Genomic DNA, 24,353 nt, shown 5'->3' on the forward strand with positions numbered 1-24,353 from the left:
TCCCGAGAGACGTCGGGTGAGCACTAGGCAGGGTGAGCACTAGGGCCCGGGCCCCCACCTCCTCCGGAGCGCAGCGCTGAGGCAGGGGTGAGGACGTTCGGCCCGGGCGCGCGGTGATGCTCCCGACGGGGCGGAGCCACCACCCCCGAAACGGTGGGCCGGCTGGGGCCGTCAGACCCGGTAGGGCGGCCGCTTTCGTCAAGGGCCCGGGGTAGGGGAGGTGGGGGAATGAGAAGGTCAGGCTAGGCTGTGGGAAAAACAAACACAAAAAAAAAACAAACGTTTCTTCTGATCAGAAGCGGGAAAGCCACGGGGATCGAAGAAGAGAAGACCAGCGCTTGAAACCCAAAGAGCGGCCCAGCGAAACCCAAGCGCAGGTATCTTTTTTTTTGGGGGGGGGGCTGTTGTTTTTTGCCCGAGGAAAGGGTTAAACGGTTTCCAAGGCAACGGGCCAGGAAGCGCGCAAGACGTCCGCCGCGGGTTCGTAGGTCAGCAGCAGTTTAAAGCTCCCACGGCTCCGCCGACCCTGGCCAATGAGGAGACCGCCTCGACGTCACGTGACGCTCGCCGCCGCTCCGCTCGCGACCCCGGAGCACGTGGGAAGGTTTTTCCTGTTCCTTCTACCTTTTTATTTATTTATTTATTTATTTATTTTTTAACTCCCGCCCCTCCTACATCCCCCCTCCCCAAAACCTCTAGCCCACCCGCTTTCGCGCGGGCTTCGTCACGGAGTTCTCGCGAGAAGCACTCGTCTCGCGAGAGTGAGTGGGAGGCGTTGAGGGGGGCGGACTAGGTGGTGCTGCAGGCTGGAGCTGCGGCGGCGGAAGCCGGGGGTGGGCAGGGAGGGGGCGGGCCGCGGGGCAGGGAGGGGGGGAGGGCTGGGGGCCGGTGCGGGAGGGGGCGCCCGGCTGCTCGGCGGCTCGCGCGACTGGTCGTTGCGGGCTGCTGACATGCCTGAGAGCTGCGGAGCTTGCGGCCCCTAGGTGAGCCGGGTGCGACTGGGTCCACGGCGTTAGCGGAGCGTTCGGCGGAGGCGGCGGCGGGATGTGGGGGGCCGGGATGGATGGAGGAGGTCGGCCCTAGCGCCCCAGCCCCTCCGCCTTCCAGCAGTCCCCGCTCGGACTTGGGGATCGCCCCGGAGCTGATCTGTTGGCTGGGCGGTGGGAGGAGCAGGGCAGAGGGAGGAAGGCCAGGCAGGGTATCTGGGACCTGGGAAGGGAGGTCTCGGGCTCGAGCTGTGTTTTCCTGGCGTCTGAGTGTGGCGGTGGAGCTGCAGCCCTGCGATGACATGCTGGGTTTCCAGTCCCGGCGTCTTCAGGGCCAGGTCCCCGAGGTGCGCGGTGGTGGTGTGGGTGCAGTTTTCTGTGGCCGCTGCGCACACGGGAGCCTAAGCAGGAGGCGGATGTTGTACCTCGGCCCCGAACAGCATCCTTAACTGTCAGAACCACTGAACCCTGGACTCGAGGCGCAGTGCAAATCTTGTGACTGAAACGCAAGACCTCTAGTATCCTCTTGGGTTGGCTGTCAAACCCTCCCCGGATTTTAATGACTGAAATGCTGACCATCCAGTGTTTCAAATGGAGCACCTTACTGTGGCCAAGAATGTTAAAAGAGAGGTTGGCTCAAAGGTTGACTTGAAACCTCCACAGTGCAGGGACTTGGTGGCAGTCCTTTTTCCTCCGCTTTCCTTTTTCTGCTGCTGAGATACGTATCTGAGGGCCCTGCTGCAAACCAGTGTTAAAAATTGTGGTTCTCGTTTCGGATTTGTAATTACTCAGTTACTTGCAAAACATGTCAGTTTTCATTAGCGGCTTTGCACCTCACTAGGATTATTTTTATCGGCTCATGATTTAGATCTCTGAACACAGAAAAGACAGGATACAGATACAAAGACGGGTTTAGTGTCTTGTTTATGATTTAGAGGAAATGACAGTACAGTTCCTAGCATGGTTAGTGTCAGTTAAAATAGTGCAATTTGATGAATCTTTTAAAACCTAGATTTATTTTCAGATAGAACCCACATTCATATTTTCATATTGCTCCTGGCAGAACTAACGAAAGACTGATAAATTAGTTTCACTCTAAATGTGAATAACACCAATTGATAAGTGGTGAAATATCTGTCAGTGAGTCAGCTAAGAAGTGGGTTCCAAAGCTGCACTGGTAACTACTGACTAGGATGTACCATTGAGCTGCAGTCTTGTCAGGCACCTAGCAGTATATGTACTCCAAGTATTGTTGAGGATGTGGAAGTTGCCAGAAACCCTGAACCGAAGCAAGCAAGTGATCTGGCTTCTCCAAGGATAAATTATTCCTTCACTCATTAAGCATCTAAGTTCATTATGTGTCAAAGGAAATCAACCCAAGTCAGATGATACATTAAAGGCCCTTTAAAGAGAAGTTTCCAATTATAAACATGCAGGAGGATTCTGCCCATACTTGAACACAATGTGAAAACTTAAGAAATACCTCTTTTTTAAAGGACATTAGTCTAGAAAAGTTCTGCCCCAGTCCATCTTGCCAAAGTAATTTGAATTTTTTGCTGCTTTTCATAACTGGCAAGGGTGTTAAGCTTTTAGGATTGTAGTAGATATTTGTCATTTTGGCTTGCTTTTGGGAAGTCATTGAATGTATTTGGGTAGGGTTATTATTTAACTGTGCTTAATTTGTTTTTTTTTCTATTAGTGACCTGCATTTTAGTAACATAATCAACTACTTGAAACAAGGTGCAGGGAGAAGTCAGGAAAAGATCGTTTAGCTTGAGATTAAGACCTATAAACTGATAATGAAAAAATACTATATCGGTTTAAAAACAGGCTGAACAGTTGCTGATGTCTTTTATTCTGCCTGATGTCTTTTATTCTGCCCGTGAGGACATTTGAAATGTTTCGATTATGGGTATAGAGAAATAGTACAGCTGGTAGGGCCCTTGCCTTGCCTTCGACCTGCTCTGTTGAACCAGCAGTCTTGGGAACCAGAAAATGGTCAGGCAGTTACAGTTACTCTTCTAGTTTTTCTCTGGGAACTCACATTTGTCTGTTTCTGCTACTTGATGCTTTGCTACTTTGTGTTTTTATGTCCTTCACATCATAGAAGTTGGTCTTCTTTAAAAGTCTTGAATTTTGCTTTCTCAAAACTTCAGTTTGGTGGCTGAAGCAACAGCAGAGCGGTTAGGGCGTTTGCCTTGCACGGGGCCAACCCGGGTTCGATTCGCAGCATCCTATATGGTCCCCTGAGCACTGCTAGGAGTGATTCCTGAGTGCAGAGCCAGGAATAACCCCTGAGCATCACTGGGTATGACCCGACCATCCTGTTGTTCATCGATTGCCTCGAGCAGGCCCCAGTAATGTCTCCTTTGTCCTAGCCCTGAGATTTTTTTTTTTAAAAGTGCCATATTCAAGGCTCTTTCAGGGTTAGGAGAATGAGACCCATCATTGTTACTGGGGCTGGAGCGATAGCACAGCAGGTAGGGCGTTCGCCTTACTAGCGGCCAACATGGCCGACCCGAGTTCTATTCCTCCGCCCCTCTCGGAGAGCCCGGCAAGCTACCGAGAGTATTCGATATGCCAAACACAGTAACAACAAAGTCTCCAATGGAGACGTTACTGGGCCCGCTCGAGCATTGTTACTGGTATTTGGCATATTGGGTATACTACCGGGAGTTTGCCAGACTCTGCCGTGTAGGCAGGTTACATTTGGTAGCCTGCGAGTTTGTCCAAAGTAGGGATGAGATGATAAGATGTCATGGTATGACCCAAAAAAAGCAAAAAAAAAAAAACCACAAAAAAACCAAAAAATTTCAGTTTGCATGAAGCCTTTGTTTTCTGTGGTCTCAGCACCAGACTCACTTTCTTTTTGAGCCTAGTTCTCAACAAATTACTGACCAGTTATATCTGAGGGTGAGGAGAGAAAGGTAGAATGGAGAAGTTGGATAAGGAGGAGTCTCAGATGTGCTCACAGCTTATAGTTTCTTTGACTGGAGCTTCAGGTTTTCTCTAAGGGATGAGCACAGGAAAGAACTAAGGGTAACTGGTGTACTTTACATTCCGCAGTTTGACAGTTTGAGTTTTTCCCTTAGCACCACATTAAACTTGCTCTGAGCAGTGGTCTCTTTTCAGGGCAGATACTCATGGGTTTGTAAGGGCAAATTCTGTAAATGTTTTGTGCTTTAGTTTCCTTATATGCAAAATGGGTATAATAGCAGTATCTTCTATTATGAGTTTTGTTGAAAGCAATTAATCAGTGCCTGTCTGGCACCATGTCAGGATGTGTCATTATTATTGCTGAGTATATGCAGTGATAAGAGCAGGAAAGAGATGAAGGTATCGGTTGTATCCTCAGGAATTTAGAAGACTAGTGCTGGGTACTCCATATGAAAGGTGATTTCTTGATTTCATGATGCTAAATTCTTCTGACTCTCCTATTGTACTGCTTTTCAGATTGTCCTGGGGGCTGTTGTTTAGCTGCTCGGGAACCTTTTATCCTGGTTGACCTCCTTATCGATGTTTTCCAGAATGAGTGATAACCTTTTCCCCCATTGGGGAAGCATTTTACCCATCCAGGAGGACAGTGGAAGTCTCATTGCCATTGGGATGGGAGGCTCATTCTATTTGTTAACTTAGGAAAGGTGGATTTCCAGGGAGATGGGCACTGAGCTTTTTTGTTTCCTGCAGTGGGGGGTGGGGGGATGGGGGGGTGCAGAAATAAGTTTGGGAATCTTTGATTTCTGAGTCTTGGTTCTTCAGTCTTTCCCAGTCTCTAGCGTCAGCTTCAAGTTTTTTGGAGGTGATAGCTTTGAACACCTCAACTAGTGTGTATGTTTGTGGCTCCAGGTGGGTATTATATTTGCATAAAAATATCTTTCGACCTCTCTATGATGGGCAAAAACTCCACTCTTCCAGATCCTCACTTAAAACCTTAAAATTATTTTCTAGTCTTTCCCTCCCCCTATCCTGTCAGTAGGCTCTGCAAAAGCTATTGGACACTTACAGTTTGCCTAGCTCTGGACCATCTGCTGATCAGATCCATTTACACATCTCTGCTACTGACAGCATAGGGTTGGGCCTCAGTTCTCATTTCAAGAGCTGTTGAAAAGCCTTTTCAGTACCATGCTCATAAAATTGTGGACTCACAGATATCATTGATGAAGACTAATGTGCTTCTGGGTTAACATTGTGAACATTGGGGCTGGAGTGATAGCACAGCAGGTAGGGCATTTGCCTTGCACGTGGCCGACCGGGGTTTGATTCCCAGCATCCCATATGGTCCCCCAGCACTGCCAGGAGTAATTCCTGAGTGCAGAGCCAGGAGTAATCCCTGAGCATCACCAGGTGTGACCCCCCAAAAAAAATTAGAGAAAAGAAGGGCTGGAGCAATAAGACAGCTGGTAAGGCATTTGCTTTGCACGCGGCCGACCCGAGTTCGATTCCCAGCATCCAATAGGGTCCCCCAAGCACTGCCAGGAGTGATTCCTGAGTGCAGAGCCAGGAGTAACCCTTGAGCATTGGCTGGGTGTGACCCAATAAGAAAAAAAATATTGTGAACATTTTCTGTTAAAAATAATTTTTAGATGGAGATTATGAACATTAATAACAGACTTCCAGGCATATATTTACATAAAAAGCACACCTCCAAAGTTTTGTTTTTTTTTTAAGTGCTCTATATTGTTGGTATACAGAGATTTCTGGAGTCAGTAGCTGCTCATATTCAGTACTTTGTTTATATTTTATTATTACTATTTTTAATATCAGTTACTAGTGATGTTGGATTTACATTGGGAGGTTGAGCCCATCCTGGAATGCAGTAGAAAGACTGCTAACATTTTTTGTTTGAGAGCACATTGATAGCAAATCAAATAATCCTGGGTTAAGTATAAGTTATCAGGTTTGGGGCCACATCTTTACAATGGATGCTCAAGGGTTACTCTTGGCTCTGAACTCAGGAATCATTCCAGTTTGGCGTAGCATTTGAGATGATGGGGGTGGAACCCAGGTTGGCCACTTGCAAGGCAAACACCCTATCTGCTGCCTATTGCTCCAGTCTCCTCAACTCCTTTTTATTTTTTTTTTTAAAGCTATTTCTTTTGCCACTCCTCTGAAATCCCTGTCCCTGGGATTACTTTACTTTACACCTATTTCATTAAGTAAAGACTATGAGTAAGCAGATAAGGATAAGTTTGAGAATGCAAAGAAGAATATAACATGGCCCCAGAATGTAAGTTCTGTAAGTGAGAGCATCAACCTTGCACTGTGGGTATCTGAGCTGAGTGTTAGTTCTCTTAAGGAGATGCAGGGCATATACCTGGGTAAGTTTTAAGATTACATAGGCATTGTAGTGTTAACTGTTAAAATATGGTAGTGTCCATTTGCATTCTGCCACCTCACCCCAAGTGTTTTTTTTTTTTATAAAAGATTTTTTTTTAATACATTTTTGCTCTCACAGAGAGTTGGGTGTTACTGGCATTTAGTTGCTAGAGGCAAAGGGTGCTGCTAAACTATATGATGGTGCATGCAACAGCTCCTGCAACAAGGACTTAATTGAATCAAAATGCCAATAATGTGGGGGACTTTAATTCATCTTTTCTGTTCAGTTACTGAAGCTGTTTTTTTTTTAACAACTTAAGTTTCTTCTCTGTGCTTTCTTCTGCCTAGTTGTGCTGCTAGTTTTCAAGGTTTCTGAACTTCTCTTTTGTGGTGTCTCATGTGCTTTTAATTGCATTTAGCATTATTTTTATTTTGAATACATTTTCTTTTCATCTCCAGAAATGCAGTTTGGCTTGTTTACTATCTTCTATTTCTCTGCTTTTCATGATTGTACTTTTCTCTCTTTGAGTGTGTGAAGCATGGTGACCGTCTAAACATTCATCATCTCTGCCATTTCTGGGTCTGCACTTAGTAATGTCCCTCCTCTTCTGTATGGGCCCGATTTTTCTCCTCCATTGTATACTTGACCTTTTTTTTTTCTCTGGTTATGTGCCAGCCACTGGGTTTTATGTTTTTGCTTGTTCAGTTTTTATTTTTCTTGAGATTTAGGAATTAGATTAAGTTGGGGCGCACATTTAGGTCATTTGGAATTTTGTTGTACCTTTTCAAGGCTTACTTTAAAGCTCTGTTGAGGTGAGTACATTGCAATTTTTAGTATAGAGGTAACTTAGTATCTCAAGTGGGAAAATTTCTGCCTGAGGAATCTATTGCTGTCTAACATAACAAGATTTTCCCATTTTGGTGGGTGGGAGTGCAAACTGTTCCAACCCCTGAATAGCTCTATGTATTGTTTGACCTACCACTCTTTGTTATTTCCCCCAACTTCAGTTACTTGGCATGATTAAGTTAAGGAGCATAGGGGATTACCCACCTGCAGATGTCTAGAGCAATCATTTTTTGCTCTCTTTCCAGTATTGTGCTTCAAATTCTAGCCACATTGTCCTTCCCAAAGTCTAAGCTCTGTCTCTGACACTAGGTGAGACTGCCAAACCGCTTTCCTGTCCCTGTGTTGTAACTTGGAAATAGCTGGCAGCCAGTATTTCCTTTCTTTAAAGCAGGGCTGAAACATTTTCTACCCGAGATCTGTAACCCCTTTTTTTCATCCAAGAAATTTTTATGCGACCCCAGAATACAGGAATATAAAATAGGAATACAAATAAAATACTGATAGTCATAAAGAAATTATACACATTTTTTAAAAGTTATAGGCATCATAGTTTAAACTAAGCATTAGGGGATCATAGGTCGAAGTTAACTTTTGTGTTGTATATCTGAAGACCATCGTTTCACTATTTGTTCTCTTTGGCTGTCATTTGTCCTCTTGTGGTGTATTCAACATAATATGAAAGAAAGACTTGGCCATTTGGAATTTGCATAAAATATATATTTGGAGTACTTTTAATACATATGCTTCCAAGTATAATATAAATTACTGGAAATTTTCAATTATAATTTTTATAAATATGAGACATAGATGTCTCCATTTAAACATTTAAAGGCATATTTGTTCTTTATAAAATTACTTTTCATTTTTGTTTTCCTTTGCTTGTTTATAGTTTTGGTTTTTGAGTCATACAGGGATGTGCTCAGGACTTACTCCTGGCTCTGTGCCTCTGTGCTCAGGGATCACTCCCTGTGGGGCTCCAGAGACCATCTGGATTGGAACCCAGGTTGGCCACATGCAATCCAGCCCCCTACTTTTTATTTTTCAATTTCGCAGATGTTTGAGTCCATACAGTTTTAAAACAAAAGCAGTAAAACACTTTCGTCCTCAAGAAACTCAGAACATGAGGAAAGCATGTTAACAGTCGCACCAAAGGAATAAAGGACAGGGGGCAAAGTGATAGTACTGAGGGCTTGTGACTGACTGCATTCAATCCTGGCACCCATATTGTCTCCTAAATCCACCAGGGTCGATCCCTGAGTGCAGAGCCCAGAGTGAGCCCTGATCAGCACCACCAGATACGGCTCAAAAACCAAAAACAGGAAAACAGCAAGGAAAGACAAACATCATTGGAAATATAAGGAGGTGACTACTATTTGGATAAAAAGGGGTAGAAGATGGCCATGCCTTCTTTAAGGAAGGAGGTCTTTGAACTGATCCATAAGGGGTTAGCATTTCTGCTTTGGAGATGAAGGGTAGATTTGAGGGAATTTTTGGAGATTATGTCCAAATGACAAGTGTGTCAACTGTGTATGTAATGAAAGTTTTGTATATAATGTATTGCTGTGTATATGATGGTATTTTAAAATAGTCAATAGGGAGCATGCTGTTCTATAACTTATTTAATGTTTTTGTGGCCACACATCATTATGTCACTGTCACTGTCCTCCCATTGTTCATCGATTTGCTCAAGCGGTCCCAGTAACGTCTCCATTGGAGACTTTGGTGTTACTATGTTTGGCATATCGAATACATCACGGGTAGCTTGCCAGGCTCTGCCATTAATCTCTTTCTAGCAGCTGTCTAATAATCATGCCATATAATTTATTTGGGGCTGCAGCGATAGCACAGCGGTAGGGCGTTTGCCTTGCACGTAGCCAGCATGGCCGACCCGAGTTCGATTCCTCTGCCCCTCTCAGAGAGCCCGGCAAGCTACCGAGAGCATCTCGCCCGAACGGCAGAGCCTGGCAAGCTCCCCGTGACGTATTCGATATGCCAAACACAGTAACAACAAAGTCTCCAATGGAGACGTTACTGGGCCCGCTTGAGCAAATCGATGAACAACGGGAGGGCCTTTACTTTACTTTAGTTTACTATAATTTATTTGAGTTGGCGAACTTTTAGATTATTTCAGTTTTTATCTCTTGGTTTTAGTGAATATTCTATGCATATGGTTTTATTTTGTGCAGATACATATACAGGATAACTTTTAAGAAGTTAAAATTGCAGGATCAAAGGATAGGTATAATTTGTCAGAATGTTCCATATCTTTGTTTTCTCTTTCTATAGTTTCTTTACTGTTCTTTTTGCATATTAGGTTCTTAAAACTTCCTTTGTGTTTCAGTGTTTTTTGCATGGTTTATTCAGCTTTTCCCCTGCCTTTAAGAGGATTTTTTTTTCTTAATGCCATTGTTTTTGTATTCTCTTTCATTATTCAGCCCTAGAAGAATGCTCACTTCTCAGTTATGTGCCTTGTCCATCTGTACTTTCTTACCTCTGATCTGCTTTCTTAAAAGTGAATCTAGACCAGGGATTTGGTTCCGAAGTGGAGCACATGCATGTGTGAGACCTTGGGTTTAATTTCTGGCAGCACATACACACGCAGAAAAAATAAATGAAAGAAAAATATTGAGGGATGCTTTTATTTGACTATAGAGAAAAACTGTTATTTGCTGCTTAGGGTGTTGTTTATCCCCTCAGAATTAGTTGCAGAAGCAAAATAGCATTAAGTGAAACTATTACCGTGACCGAAAGGTTTTCTTGGGGAAAATAAATACCTTATTTTTGCCTGCCTTATAAAATCTGTCTAAACCTACAATGTCTCTTAATTACTGAAAAAAGAACCCTTAATAAATCGTGTTGATTACTCTATCTTCCATCTAGCTTTACATTGATTCCAATGGTTCTTATTTCTCTGCTTTATCAGAAGTATGAGTCATATTTTCATAATGGACTCACTGTTATAGACTGTTACAGAGAGACTCGTTGATAGATTTTTTGAGAATTATTTTTACTTATGTTGTAATTTAAGTATTAAGTGATAGTGATATTGCATAATGTGCTTTTTTTTCGTGAAAGTGAGATGTAAATGTAGAATTACATGCAGTTTCTTTCTTGTTTGTATACTCTGAAAATAGAGAAATACTAGTTTTTGGTGGTATGATTATGTTTTGTCTTTAGTGTATTTCAAAAAAATGGTTTCTAAATGTTGCATTCTTTTTTATTTTATAGCTTTGCATAAGATTATTCTAAGTGTGCCATTCAGAAATATTGTAGGTAAAGTGATTTGGAGAAGTGAGAGATGTCAAATCCTAGACTTTGTCATGAAGCCCCCAGCCTCCCCCTGCAGTTTCCTTATAAGTGTTTCTTCTGCTTAAGGGATATGACTTCAAAGCTTTGAAGAGTTCATCTAGGTAGTTGGTCAGTTTCTTTCCTGCTGGAGCCTCCTGTGAGTTGCTATTTAATCTTTGCTCTTATTGACTTTGCTCTTGGTCAACACCTCAGAGGTACTTCCTCATTTCCCAGCTCCCATCTTTTTCCAGCCTTTGGAGCAAGGTTAGCAGCCAGAAATAAAAGCTACTTTGCTTGCAGTGCTTCCCTCTTTCCATTGTTTCTAATGTCTTCCCCCCTATCATTGTGCATGGGTGTGTTCCAGGTTGTTCACTGCCAACCTGTTTCTGGCATCTGTAATGCTGCATATCTAGAACTCTCAGTCATAAAGTGTGATTAACTGCTTTCCAAACCTTCATCTTGTTCAAAGGAGTTGTTCAGAGCCTGGGACCTGAAGTTTGAAGACTTTTAATTTGGATCTCAGCTTGCTGTTTACCTTGTAGTCCACACTTAACTCCCTTTGCCTCAGTTTTTCTCACTGTAAAACTGGAATATTGCTCCGCCTGTCCTAAGGATTAACTTTTTCAGCAGACTTTTCATTGCGTTAAAAACAATCTGGTTAGAAGGAACCCCAGAGGCTGCCGGATCATTCATTTCCTTTGTTGAATTCCCAGAAGTAGAATTGCTGTGTCATAGGGTAGGAATATTTTCGTGCTATTGACATGCATCATCAGATTGCTCTCCGGAAAGTTGCTGCTCGCTTACTCAGGAGCAGAGTTGAGAGTTTTGTTTTTCTGGAACCCCTTCAGGAACCGTATGGATCTCAGTGTGGTATGATTTAATGTGAATTTAGAGGCAAATCTGCCTCTGAGGGTTTCTGGCAATTGAAGAGAACTGTGGGGAAAAAAAGAACAAGCCTGGGGGAAATGAAAGGCTAATTTCTTACTCTAACCTTACAAATAAACCTTTGTACTTAATGATCTCCTTACATGGCATATAAAGTAACACAGTAAAGGACAAAGACTCAAAGACAACAGAAATTGAGAACTAGTCTTGATCATTAAAGGAAGCATATGACCTTCATGGGTCTGGGGTGTAAGGGGGATGGCACTAGGACATGGTGGAGGGAAACTGACACTAATGAAAGGTGTGGTGTAGGAATTTTGTTTTCTTTTGCATGAAACCCTGCCTGTCAAATTGTAAACCACAGTGCTTAAAGTAAAATTAAAAAAAAAAAACCTTCATACTTACACCTTGTTTTAAGAAGTCTGATCCTTTTGATAATTTTACTCCATAGGTTTTCTCCCCCTTATTTATTAATTTACTTTAGCTGGGAAGGGGTTCACCAGAACCGTTCTAGGGCATGAGAGCCACTTCTGGCACTGTTCTGTATATTGGCAGACAGGCCATGAAGGTGATCAGTTCCTGTAGGGCCTGGTAGTACTGGGATCACAAGGGTCACCTTGCTGATGCTTGGGGGACCACCAGGGCTATACTGAGAAGCACTAGAAGGAAGTCGTGTAGTGTCAGGCATCAAACTCAGGACCTCAAACATATAAGGCATGTCATCTGCCCTTTTGAACTATCTCTGCAGACCTTACCTATGTTTTAGAGTTTCCAGAGGTCCTCCTATAAAGTATTTTTCTTTTGAGATTGGGACATTCTGAGTCCTGGGGTCTCTTATTCTTATACTCTTGGGAACAACCTTGCCTGTCTCTCAGATCAGTTACAGTCATTGGTCAAATTTTATTATTAAAGAGATGCCTTAATCCTTAATTTACGGCTTACCTTTGTTCAGAAAGAAAATTATATTTAGCTCTTTGTCAAAAAAATAGAATTCTGGAAATCTCTAAATTATATTGCATGTGTATATGCAACACACACTCCAGTTCTATCTCTATGGTGAAAGAGTACAAAATTAAAACACCAAAATTAATTTAGGTGTTTTTTTTTTTTCAGTTCTGATAAGTACTGTTTGGTTTTGTGTGTCAATCTAATAGGATACGTTTATATCAGTCAAATATTTTTAAAGCTTCAATTAAGTATTTCCTGCTAAGGCTAGTTTGATTGAACCTATTTGACTATTTCTTAAATCTGTACTGGTTCAGATTTTAGTTTTTTTAGAATTCAGGTTTTACTTCTTTTCTATTAATGAAACATTTCCTTTGACAGGCTCTTAACCTCTGTATCCACAGCATTTACTGCAAATAGACTTAGAGTGAATGGGCAAGTTATCAGGAACAAATGATCATATTTATTAGATAACAATCAAGTTGATTCCAGCTCTTTGAGTTATTTTATTAAAAACATTGTTAAAACCTTAAGGCAATTCATTAGCATTTCTCCCTCTCGTTGGGACTGGGAGGAAAGGGCTGGCTCCACCCCCATCCCATGAGGCCCCACATGTCTCGTCACTGAGGGCCCAAACCTGACTGTCCAGTAGCCTCTGGAGGATGGCGGCCACTGAGCCACCTAGGGGGAGCAGGTGGAGGGACAACACCCTTTCCCCCATGGGGTGGCCCGGCAACAGTAACCTACTGTGGGGTCTGGACACATTTCTGCCAAAAGCCACTGGGTTCCGAGGTTTGTTTCTGAGTCTCTGGGATCATGGCTGTTAAAGCAGCTTGATGAGGAGCCAGAGAGGCCATTCATGGGCGACGACTTGGGGTCTCATTGTGGTGGGGAGGAAAGGGCCGGCTCCACCCCCATCCCGAGAGGCCCTGCGTGTCTCGTCACTGTGGGCCCAGACTGTCCAAGTGGCCTCTGGAGGATGGCAGCCACCGGGCCACCAGAGGGAACAGACCAAGGAACGAAACCTATTCCCACCTGTGTTGGCCCAGCGCCAGTAATCTACTGCAGGGACCAGATCTTTATCTGGGGCTGCTAAGTAACACTTATGGTGCAGAATGTTTATTTTATACTTGAATCACTAAAATTAATACCATTTTTCTTTTTTAAAGGTGTTTCATGGATTAACTTTTCCTGGATTACATATACAACAGCAGTCTAGTTATGGCATCTTTCCAGGCCTTCAGAAACAGACGTATGAAGATCAGGGCATCTGTCAGAAAAGTAAGTTTATTCATTATAGCAGGTTCCTGTTTTTCACTCATTACAATAAAAATAATGATTTTTCATTTTGAACTTAAGCAGCTTTGGAGTTTTTGTGTTTTTAAATGAATTGCATTGAAATTTACCTTGAAAAGCTATAAAAATTGGCAAAAATAAAAATAGTTATATGAAATAATGTAGGTAATGATCCTTATTTCCTAAATAGTGCAGTGCCTTCCCATTTCTTCTCAGCTGATAATTTTCCTTTTCTTTTCTTTTAAAAATCGTTAGCTTTATTTCAAAATATTACCTCATTCGGTAATGTATGTTTGATCATTGATTATAGCCAGGTCCTAGATTAGGGATATTTAATAGTGGGAAAAGTCAATATCATTCCTCGTTCTTCCTTGTATTTGTTTTTGTTTTGGGGCCATACATGGCAATACTCAGGTTATTCCTGACTCTACACTTGGGAATTACTATTTTGGCAGTGCTGGGGGTGGAGTTGGGTGGGGGGTGTGGGATGCTGGAGACTGAACCAGGTCAGCCACATGCAAAAAAGTGTCTTCTCTACTGTTATCTTTGTAATCTTAAGAAGAAAACCCCTCATTTTCCTTTTCCTGTAATACTGTCAATGACATTTTTGTCTTAAACTGTGGTCATGAATTAACAGAAGTAGGAGAGAATAGGACAGCAAGAAGGTTAGCTGTCTTCGTCAAACCTTTTCTTAGCTTCCTCTTCTGTTTTATATGACATTTATTTTTGCTTTTGGAGGGGTGCACTCCTGGTGGTAGTTCTCTGGGGTAATCCTGGCTTTGTGCTCAGGGGGTGCTCCTGTTGTTGCATGGATACAACTGGAGTCCACTGCGTGCAAGGCAAGCACCCCCTGTGCTATCTAATTGGCCCCTATGTGATACTGTTGACCTGTGCTTACATGTTAAAAAGTGCCCTTTGACTTTAGTTTTATCATTTTTATAACTCCTGTCTTCTGGCTCATTTTTCCAAATTCTGTTTGTTTTTTGTTTTCTTGTGAGTGTGTAGGCAGGCCTACATTTTTACTTAGTTGCTCCTTTCTTTAGAAAGCTAGATAATGAACAAAATTTACTGTCAGCTGTCACCAATCTAAGGTACAGGATGCCTTTAAACTTGGGTAAAGTAAAATATTATAGTGTGCTAATGACCCATGTTCTTCAAGCACAGTATCGAATACCTGTTTAATTTGAATTTACCAGTATATTCTTGAGACTGGGCTGGAGAGATAACATAGTGGTTAGGGCATTTGCCATGCACGCGGCCAACCTGAGTTCAATTCTTCCACCCCTCTCAGAGAGCCCAGCAAGCTACCGAGAGTATCTCGCCCACACGGCAAAGTCTGGCAAGCCATCCGTGATGTGTTCAGTATGCCAAATAACAGTAACAACAAGTCTAAAAAAAATGGAGACGTTACTGGGCCCACTCGAGCAAATTGATGAACACCAGGAGGACAACACATCTATTACTGTTACTGTTCCATCTGTTATTATTAAATTCCACCTATTAATGTCATTCCCTACTTTCTAATACTCAGCCATATCAAGATTCTATTTTTTACAACTACAATGTCTTTCATAATCCTCATGCCCCATCGCCATTTAAGGTTCAGTCCAGGCTTCTAGTTTGTTAGTTGCATTTGATAGTTATGACTAGTTTATATTTCTTTTGTACTAAAAGAGTCTCTTGTTGCTCTATTCTTTTTCTTAAATTCATGACTGACTTCTTTTCTTGAATAGAAAAGGCCAGAGTTTGACCTATGATCCATCCCCTTTTTTTGGAAAAAAAAAGATCTACCTTTTTTTTAAAGTGCCCCCCTTCCCCTCATCCCCCAATCTCCCCCCATGCCTCTGAGGTGATGTGTAATAAGCTATTTCTTATTTCTGTTGCAGTGATCTGCATTCTGGAATTTTTTTTTTTTTTTTGGTTTTGGGCTCACACCCAGCGATGCTCAGGGATTATTCCCGGCTCTTCACTCAGGAATTACTCCTGGCGGTGCTGGAGGACTATATGGGATGCCGGAGATTGAACCTGGGTTGGCCGCGTGCAAACGCCCTACCCACTGTGCTATCGCCCCCTGGATTGTTTCTTATGTCTGATTGTTTCGAAGCTATTTATTTTTTATTTGCACCATAGCACTGTCCTCCCATTGGTCATTGCTCGAGCGTGCACTAGTAATGTCTGCATTGTGAGACTTGTTACTGTTTTTGACGTATCAAATATGCCACGGGTACTTGCCAGGCTCTGCCGTGCAGGCGGGATACTCTCGGTAGCTTGCCAGGCTCTCCGAGAGGGATGGAGGAATTGAACCCGGGTCAGCCACGTGCAAGGCAGATGCCCTACTCGTATATAAACTAGGAGTTAGCTATAAAGACTTAATTTGGTTTTTGTTCTCACTTTGTTATAGAATTAATTACTGATCACAGTTGCTAGCCTGCCTAATTGTAGCTTCTGCATCATCTTACTCCTAATATGAATTGTTCATTCTGCTTTGCAGCTGACTTGGGCACGAATAGTGCCATCTGTTGGATTTTAGTGTAAGCTGAAAATGAGTGAACCTGAGGGTCTTGTGCTGTCCTGGTTGAATGCCTGGACTCTGGTGTATGTGTTCCAAGCATTGTAAAACTCTAGCTGTTCCTTCTTTCTTTTCAGCGGAATAGAGTTATGCATAAATCTAAAGATGCAAAATGAATAGCAATTAGTTATTCTTTAAAGAAAGCCAGGGCCAGCGCAATAGTACAGTGGGTAGAGTGTTTGCCTTCCATGCAGTTGACCTGGGTTTGATCTCCAGCACCACATGTGGTGATCCCCAAGTGCAGAGCCAGAAGTAAGTAATTGCTGTGTGTGTCCTCAAAACCAAGCCCCACTCCCCCCATTCAATAAATAAAAATAAATCTAGAATATTTATAGCATCATTTACCTTGTCTTACAATGAAATTAAGGGCTTTGTTTGTTTGTTTGTTTTTAATTTTCAGAGCTTCAGTGAAGATGTGTTTCAGTCTGTGAAATCATTACTACAGAGTGAGAAGGAACTATGCAGCATATCAACAGAGGACTGTTTAAAGCAGGATGAACATGCCAAGTTATCTGAGGTTTGACTCATTCCCATCTCACCCCTTTACTGCTGAACCACAGTGTGTTTTCTTGCCTTATTCCCCACCTTGGGGACTTCGGAGCAGTGCCAGAGCCCCACTGACCACTCCTAGAGGTTCTCTATTTGGCTCTGGGGACCTGACTGCTTAGTGCTCCTGCCCAGGGCTGTGGTGCTGCTCTCCTATCTGTGCATTGGTGGAGGGAATTATTAGTTGTTGAAGCCTCACACGAACTGTACTCAGTGGTGTGAGGGGGCTGTGAAGTGCATGAAACCAAACTCGAGTCTAGTGCATGCCAAGCATGTGCTCCAGCTCTTTAAGCTGTTTCAGTTATCTTCTATCACTTTTCTTGCATCATTGTAGAATTGCATGATCTGTTTTAAAAATTGTTAAAATTTCAAGGCTGGAACTGTAGTACAGCAGATAGGGTGTTTACTTTGCATGCTGTTGACTGGGGTTCAATTTCAGTACCCCATATGGTCCCTAAGCCCTCCAAGGCGTGTTCTCTGAGTACAGAGCAAGGAGTAACCCTTGAGCATCACTGGGTGTGGCTCAAAAACCAAAAGCAAATAAAATTGTTCAAATTTTTGCATAGTAATATATGTAATATATATATATATGTAATATATATACAACAATGTATATTGTTTTAAATACCAGTTGAGATCCTTGTATTAGTGTATTATAATGACATGTAATTTAGCCCACAGCCATTATTTTTTAAAACATTTTTGTATTGGTTGTGGTTCTCTTATTCATAATACTGTTAATGATGGTTTCCCTCCTCACCTATTTATTTTTTCCCTCTGTCAGTGTTTCCAGTCTTTGTTTGAAATTATTCTATAAGAAAGCAGTAGAATCTTTTTTCTACAGTAAAACTGTAGTCCATTAATACTTTTGTGTATCAAATATAAGAAATTATTAGTTGTTGAAGCTTAAAATTGATAATACATTAATATTTTTGCTTGAAATGAGAACTCTAATGATTCTTTTTAATCATTATTATTTTGGGAGAGACTTTTCCTTCATTTTTCTTAAAAAACTGCATTTGAGATAGTTCCATAGTATGAGCATACCTTTTGGGCCTGAAGTATTCTGAGATTTGAACCTCTTTTCTATTGCCAAAGCAATTTCTATAACTCAGTTTTCTTCTTTGGTACTCCTTTTTGCAGTTTTAGCAAAACTGAGATACTCCTGATCTCAGATGTTTCCAAATATAGCTAGTTTCCTTTGCCTTGTACTCAGTTTACCAGCCCATATTTCTCCAGTTTCTTAGTAGTGCTTTTCTGAGCCCATATTCTGTGGGGAGGCTTTCTTTTTCTTTTCTTTTTTTCTTTCTTTTTGGGTCACACCCGGCATTGCACAGGGGTTACTTCTGTCTCATGCATTCAGGAATTACGCCTGGCGGTGCTCGGGGGACCATATGGGATGCTGGGAATTGAACCCGGGTCGGTCACATGTAAGGCAAATGCCCTACCCACTGTGCTATCACTCCAGCCCCTGTGAGGAGGCTTTCTTTGCTCAAGGGAAAATATAAAACTGTTGGCATCTTCAAAATCTCATGTCAGCTTGTTTTCTTCTAAGTATCAGTAAAAGGAAATGTTAAAGAATAGAAGGAATTTCTCTCTCTTTAGACTATACATATCACAAGTATATTTTAAGGAAAGGGGGGAAGTTTGTCTCTGTCATTGAGAGCTTCTGATATCCTAGGCATTCTCATTTACGTTCCATAAGTCAGGGTTCTTCAATCTTGTAATGGTATGCTTGCTTTTTCAAGCCTGTATTTACTCTTGAACACGTCTGTCTCTGTCTCTCGCTCTTGCTCTCACTCTCTCTTCTCTCCACCCTCCTCTCCACCCTCCCCCTCCCCCCTCTCCCTCCCTCTCCCTCTTCCTCTCCTCTTTCCTCTCTCCCTCCCTCTCTTTCCTTTCAAGTTTCTCTAAATTTTGTTTCAGTAAAAACTATTTTGCTTCACCAAAAAACCCCAACCCCTTGTAGCTGTGAACAAAGGGTTTCCTTGCCTTGAGTTTATTCAATGGCGGGGGTGGGGGGGGGTGGCAGACTCCTGGTGATTAATAGCTTACCTAGGCATCTAGGGGTTAACTAACTTTTCTGTGAGGTAATAACCATAATCAGAAGGGAAAGGCTGAAGTGATAGTCTAGCAAGTAGGGCACTTGCCTTGCATGTGGCTGACCCTGTTTGATCTCTTGAACCACATATCGTCCCTCAGAAGTGATCCCTGAGCACAACGACTGTCGAGTGCGGGCCCCAAAGCAAACTAACAATAACAACAGCAAACAACAACAACAACAACAAAAAGATCCTGGGGAATTTAAGATCCTGAATCATTAGAATTATATTGAATGTTGCTTACATGCTTATATATGCTGCTTTTCTTAATTTTTTTTTCTGTTTGGGCCACACCCAATGATGTTCCGAAGTTATTCCTGGCTCTACACTCAGGAATCACTCCTGATGGTGCTTGGGGGTCTCTATGTAATGCCGGGATTGAACCCAGGTCAATCGCGTGCAAGGCAAACGCCCTCCCCACTATTCTGCCGCTCTGTTTTCCTTAATTATTAGGAATTGATTATTCACAGTACTATCATTTAAGTATTTTGTACTTTTTGGTCCTAGTACTGACTTAATAGTTTAGACTAGCTTCAAGTGGAAGTTTTTTCCTGTGATGTAAAAGATACAAATGATAAAATTTGTATTATAAAAATTATTACAATTTTTATTATAAATTATACTAAATTATGACAGTTCTTTTTAAGTTATAGACCTTGTGAAAAATAATCATTGACAGCATAAAAAATGAACTATTATTGATCCTGTGAATTACAGGAAAAGGGGAGGAAAAGTATTATCACTTACAATGCCATCATCTAGAGTTGTAGATTGGTTTAGTTTTTACTCAGTATTATTTTCGACACTTTTATTTTTTAAAATTGTGTGCACACACTGTACTGTTTTTCTATACCTTTTACTTAAGAGTGTGATGAGTCTTCAAACCATTAATTATTGTTTGAAAGTTTAATTTATATGAACTTCTGCAAAATAATCTCTACATAAGGGCAATGAAAGAAGGAAGTGATGGCACCTCAGAGAACTGATGAGGAGTTGACACTGCTAAGGAAGACCTTGCTGAAAACATTAAAGTTGAGACTTGTCTATTGAAATTAATTTGTATCTAGGGATATGAATGTTCCATTCCAAGATTAGAGATCCATGTTGAGGATCTCTGCTAGGACTGTGCTATGAAGCCCATAGTCGCAAACATCCCAGACATAATATACACCTGAAAGGAGATCCAGGTTTGTGAATAAAATGGAGGAAATGTTGAAGGCATCAGCTATCTCAAAGCTTGGGTGCCTCACTTTAGATTTTGCATTGGGAAAATTGGAAATTTTTGAAGGGGGAGTGAAATATTACTGGAATGAGATATGGGAGAATTTTTATATGTGTAGTTGAGATGGGGTAGTTGGGGTATTGGAGAGGTGTGGTTTTATATATATGAGATACTGTATTATGGAGCCAAATCTGTTGAAAAACATTGGTGATCATCTTTGAAAAAAACAACCTGTCAGAACAGTATTTCATGGTGTTACATACTTTTATTTTTCAGCTCTGTCAGCAGTCTATTGAGGAAACATGTTAAAAAATCAAATTAATGGAGCTTTATTCCTTTTTTTATTCAGGTCACATTTTTAGGTTTTAATGAAGAGACAGATGCTGCTCACATTCAGGTAAGATTGATTTGTTGAACTGAAAAGAACTGAAAATTTATGTGTGAAATTTACAAATTTATACATGAAAAAATGACCTCATTCAGCCAATATTTTAACTAAGGTCGTCTGGTGTCATTTCTCTATAAAGTTAAAAGATGACACTTGAAAGCAGTTTTGTGTTTAGAATAGTTTCACTTTCAGCATTTTCACTTGAGTGTTGTTATAGAAAGCAGTTTGAAGTTAGACGACCACAAAAGTCACTTATCTGAGATGGTTACCAACCTCAGGCAAACTGTGTCTCCATTCAGTGCATAGTGTAGAAGCTAAGACTGCTTTTTAAAATTTTGATAGTTTCAATAATCTGATTTATTCAATAGATTATTATCTTAAAAATAAGATAGAGTTCATTTTAAAAGGTAACATCTATATAAAGCAACAGTTAGCCAGTAGGAACATTTGAGCCTGTTTGATCTAGGCAGATGTAACAGAGGGACTGATAAAAAAAAGACAAAGATTGGCAAAGAAAAGCTTCACAGTTACTCACGGAATAGTTCAAGTGCGTGGTCGGCCAACTTGTTCAAAATGGAAAAAAGCCATGTTTCTTTCTGTGTCAGGCAAGTGTCTTCTCATGGGGAAGAAATAACACTCCTCAGTTCTTTATGAATAATGCCGACTAAAATGAAAGCTGTGCTCTGTGTATTCATTGGGCCTTTGCTTAAAGTTACAAGTCGTTTAGACAGAAGGCGCCAGAGAATTTTCCTCAGAGTATGTATACTTTTAAAACTGAGAAAAGCATTTCCAAGTATTTATCTCAAACCCTACTTCCTCTTTAAATGTTATTGGCATAAATGTGTTTAGAATGGGTCAGCAAGTATAAATCCTCAGCTTTGAAAAAATACTGCTCTGTGCCTACAAAACCTGCATGAAATGTTTCATAGTTAAACCTAAACACTGCAGGCTGACATTTGCAGTTAGAAGCTTTCAAGTGCCTAATTGTTCACATTTAAAAATTATTTTCATAGTTTGATATTAATCTGTTTAAAAGAAAACAGCCAGTACTAAGATATTTAAAAAGTGCCTTTATTTTTGAGTTAAAAATTTTGTGCATGATAACCTGCATGTGTTAATCCCTGTGAACCAGAAAATGTTTCAACCAATTTTAGGTTTTTTAGGGTAGACCCACATCATATATAGGAACCTTAACAAAATTCTGTGGTGTTCTTAATTGTGTTATTGTTTTAACTTAGGATTTGGCTGCTGTTTCTTTAGAACTTCCAGCTCTTCTGAATTCACTGCACTTCTGCAGCCTAAATGAAAATGAAATTATCTGTATGAAGGATATAAATAAATCATCAGATATGAACAGTGACCCTCTAAACCAGGTAAATATTATGTTTTTTTATTTATTCTTTTATTGTTGGGGGTTTTTTTGTTTTGTTTTCGCTCCAAATCTGGCAGTGCTCAGAGCTTACTCAGGGTTCTGCCCCTAGAAATTACTCCTGGCAGGACTCGAAGACCATATGGGATGCTGGGGATCAAACCCAGGTTAGCCACTTCCAAGGCAAATGCCATACCCACTGTGCCATCGCTCTAGCCCCTAATTTTATGCTTTCTACCTAATGAATGTTTTGGGGAAAATTTTACAGTGATATTTGATCAAGAGTATTAGACAATTAAATGCTTAGATGATGTTCCTTTTAAATTTTTTTTAAAAATTAAGTACTAAGGCACTGTGATTTACATAGTGATTTAATAGTTCTTCATAGTTGTGTTTCAGTATTCCAACATCGATTCTACCGCCAGTGTTGACTTCCTCCACCAGTTCCTCCCATCCCTAGTCAGGCTCAGTGACTGGCACATTTTCAACTTTGGTTAATGCAGCTTAGATCTCATGCTTGCAGTATTGTAGTTTGTATATGTATGTATATATACACATATATACACACACACAGTGTATGTATATTGTATATGTATATGTGTGTATATGTGTATGTATATCTCTACATCTACCATGTATGTACATGTTTATGCCTGTATGACAGTTCTATACTATGAATGAGCCATAAGAAACCTAACTCATGAAAGCTTTAAAAATCACTGGAGAACATAATAATTTGGTAATAGCTTTAAGTTAGATTTTTTTTTACCATGTTTGCAAATACACATTCATTTCCCTTGAAAAAGTTTATTTCTGTTTCTTGAACTTCCTTTGTATTAGCTATAGGAATCTTTTCTCTTTTAACAAGCTCAAAACATGTAAATGTTATTTACAGATAAAAGTAAAACTGTTTGCTTCATTTTCTTGTTGCATTCTTTATATTTACTCTGGTTTACCAGAGTAAAAGAGTTGAGTTTCTATTACATTGAGTTCTAGCTTTTTGAATATTAAGTCATTTGTCAGTATATATTTATTTGGAGATCTTCATGAAAAATATGGCAGCTTTTATTTATTTATTTATTTATGTATTTATTTATTTTTGTGAGTGGCCTCCCAAGCAGTAGGTATTGAGCCTAGGGACCTGACCAGTGATAGTTTAGTTAGGGTCCAAGGACATGATGCTGCTTGCACCCTGCAGTTCCACACCCTGGAAGTGTCCTTGGGGCCTCTGTGTCTACACCCAGTGATGCCTGGAGGGTGTGGGAAGGACCAGATAGTGCCAGGGATTGAACTGGGGTAGGATTCATGATTAGCTCCAATATTACCCCAGTATTCTTAAAGTTGTAAACATTGTAAATTATACTAGGAGAATTGATGTTAAGAGAAGGGATCAAAATTTTCTTTGTGATTAGGAGACAAGGGGTATAATGTTGGAAGTTCTGGGAAAATAGGATACAGCAATAGAGTAGAACCCAGTGCTTTGCCTCAAGCAGTGTAAAGTGTTGGGAAGCTAGATGACTGGTTAAATAAGGAAAGGCACAGGGCTGCACAGTCATGCAGGAGCACAGAATTGCCAAGGTAATAGACTGAAGTTCAGTGACATTTAAGGAGATCGAGTAGGTGGAAATTGAATACCTGGATATGGAATAGATCAGGAGATAAAGAGATTGGGAAGTGAGAAATATTCTAGAAGAAGAATAAGGAAAACTAAATATAAAATCAAAACGTCTTTGAGGATACATGCATTCTCTGATTTTCCTTTTTCCTGAGACTGTTGTATTGTCCAGGTTTTTCTTTCCAGAATGCTGTAATGTATAAGGTATATTTGAAACTAAACTTGTATTTATCATCTTTTTTCTTTCCCAAGAATCATCATTCTGGAATGCTTTGTGTCATGAGAGTGTCACCTACATTGCCAAGACTCAGAATTGATTTCATCTTTAGTCTTCTAAGTAAATATGCTACTGGTATAAGATACACACTGGACTCATACTTGCATCAGAAACGCCAGCTTGAGACCACTAATGAAGATGACGATGATACCAACCAGTCTGTGTCTTCCATTGAGGACGACTTTGTTACTGCTTTTGAACAATTAGAAGAGGAGGAAACTTCAAGACCATCTAATGAGGGTTAGTCTTTTTATAAAACTTCTCTTGAAATAGCAAATTGAATTTGAACTTCGGTTTTTAAAGTTCTAGAACATATTTGTTTGGTTGAATTTTGTTTAGAAATTTGGTCCAATTTTTTGTTACTATTATTGTTGTTGTTGTTTTGGTTTGGGCACCACACCTGGCAGTGCTCCTGGCTTCCTGGCTTCACGCTCGGGGATCACTCCTTGGCAGACTCGGGAGATTATATGGGGTACCAGGGATCAAACTTTAGTTTTAGTTTTCCCTTTACTGTTCTTATATAGTCAGTACAACATAACTCTAGTACTGTTTTTCTCATTATCTTAAATGTCTGGAACATATATAAGTTCAAATTTAGTACAGCTCACAGTCCCACCACATTAGTGTTTCAGACATACACAAAAGCATATTCAAGCACCTTATGCATAAAGTATCATTCTCACATAGGGCTAAAATAAAACT

At 40.7% G+C, this 24,353-nt stretch overlaps 1 protein-coding gene across 2 annotated transcripts in view; it reads left to right on the forward strand.

The window, feature by feature from the left end:
• Nucleotides 1–830: 830 nt before the first annotated feature.
• AKAP11 (A-kinase anchoring protein 11) overlaps nt 831–24,353 on the forward strand; it is a 51,701-nt gene continuing 28,178 nt past the window's right edge. For both annotated transcript variants that reach the window (XM_056109906.1, XM_056109907.1), the window contains exons 1-6: nt 831–983; nt 13,437–13,548; nt 16,533–16,649; nt 20,352–20,399; nt 21,629–21,763; nt 23,627–23,891. In XM_056109906.1, coding sequence (XP_055965881.1) covers nt 13,489–13,548; nt 16,533–16,649; nt 20,352–20,399; nt 21,629–21,763; nt 23,627–23,891 — 625 coding nt within the window. In that variant the 5' untranslated portion in view covers nt 831–983; nt 13,437–13,488. The remainder of the gene's footprint in view (nt 984–13,436; nt 13,549–16,532; nt 16,650–20,351; nt 20,400–21,628; nt 21,764–23,626; nt 23,892–24,353) is intronic.

This window comes from Sorex fumeus, unplaced genomic scaffold (assembly GCF_029834395.1).
Source record: "Sorex fumeus unplaced genomic scaffold, SorFum_2.1 ptg000008l, whole genome shotgun sequence".
Lineage (NCBI taxonomy): Eukaryota > Metazoa > Chordata > Mammalia > Eulipotyphla > Soricidae > Sorex > Sorex fumeus.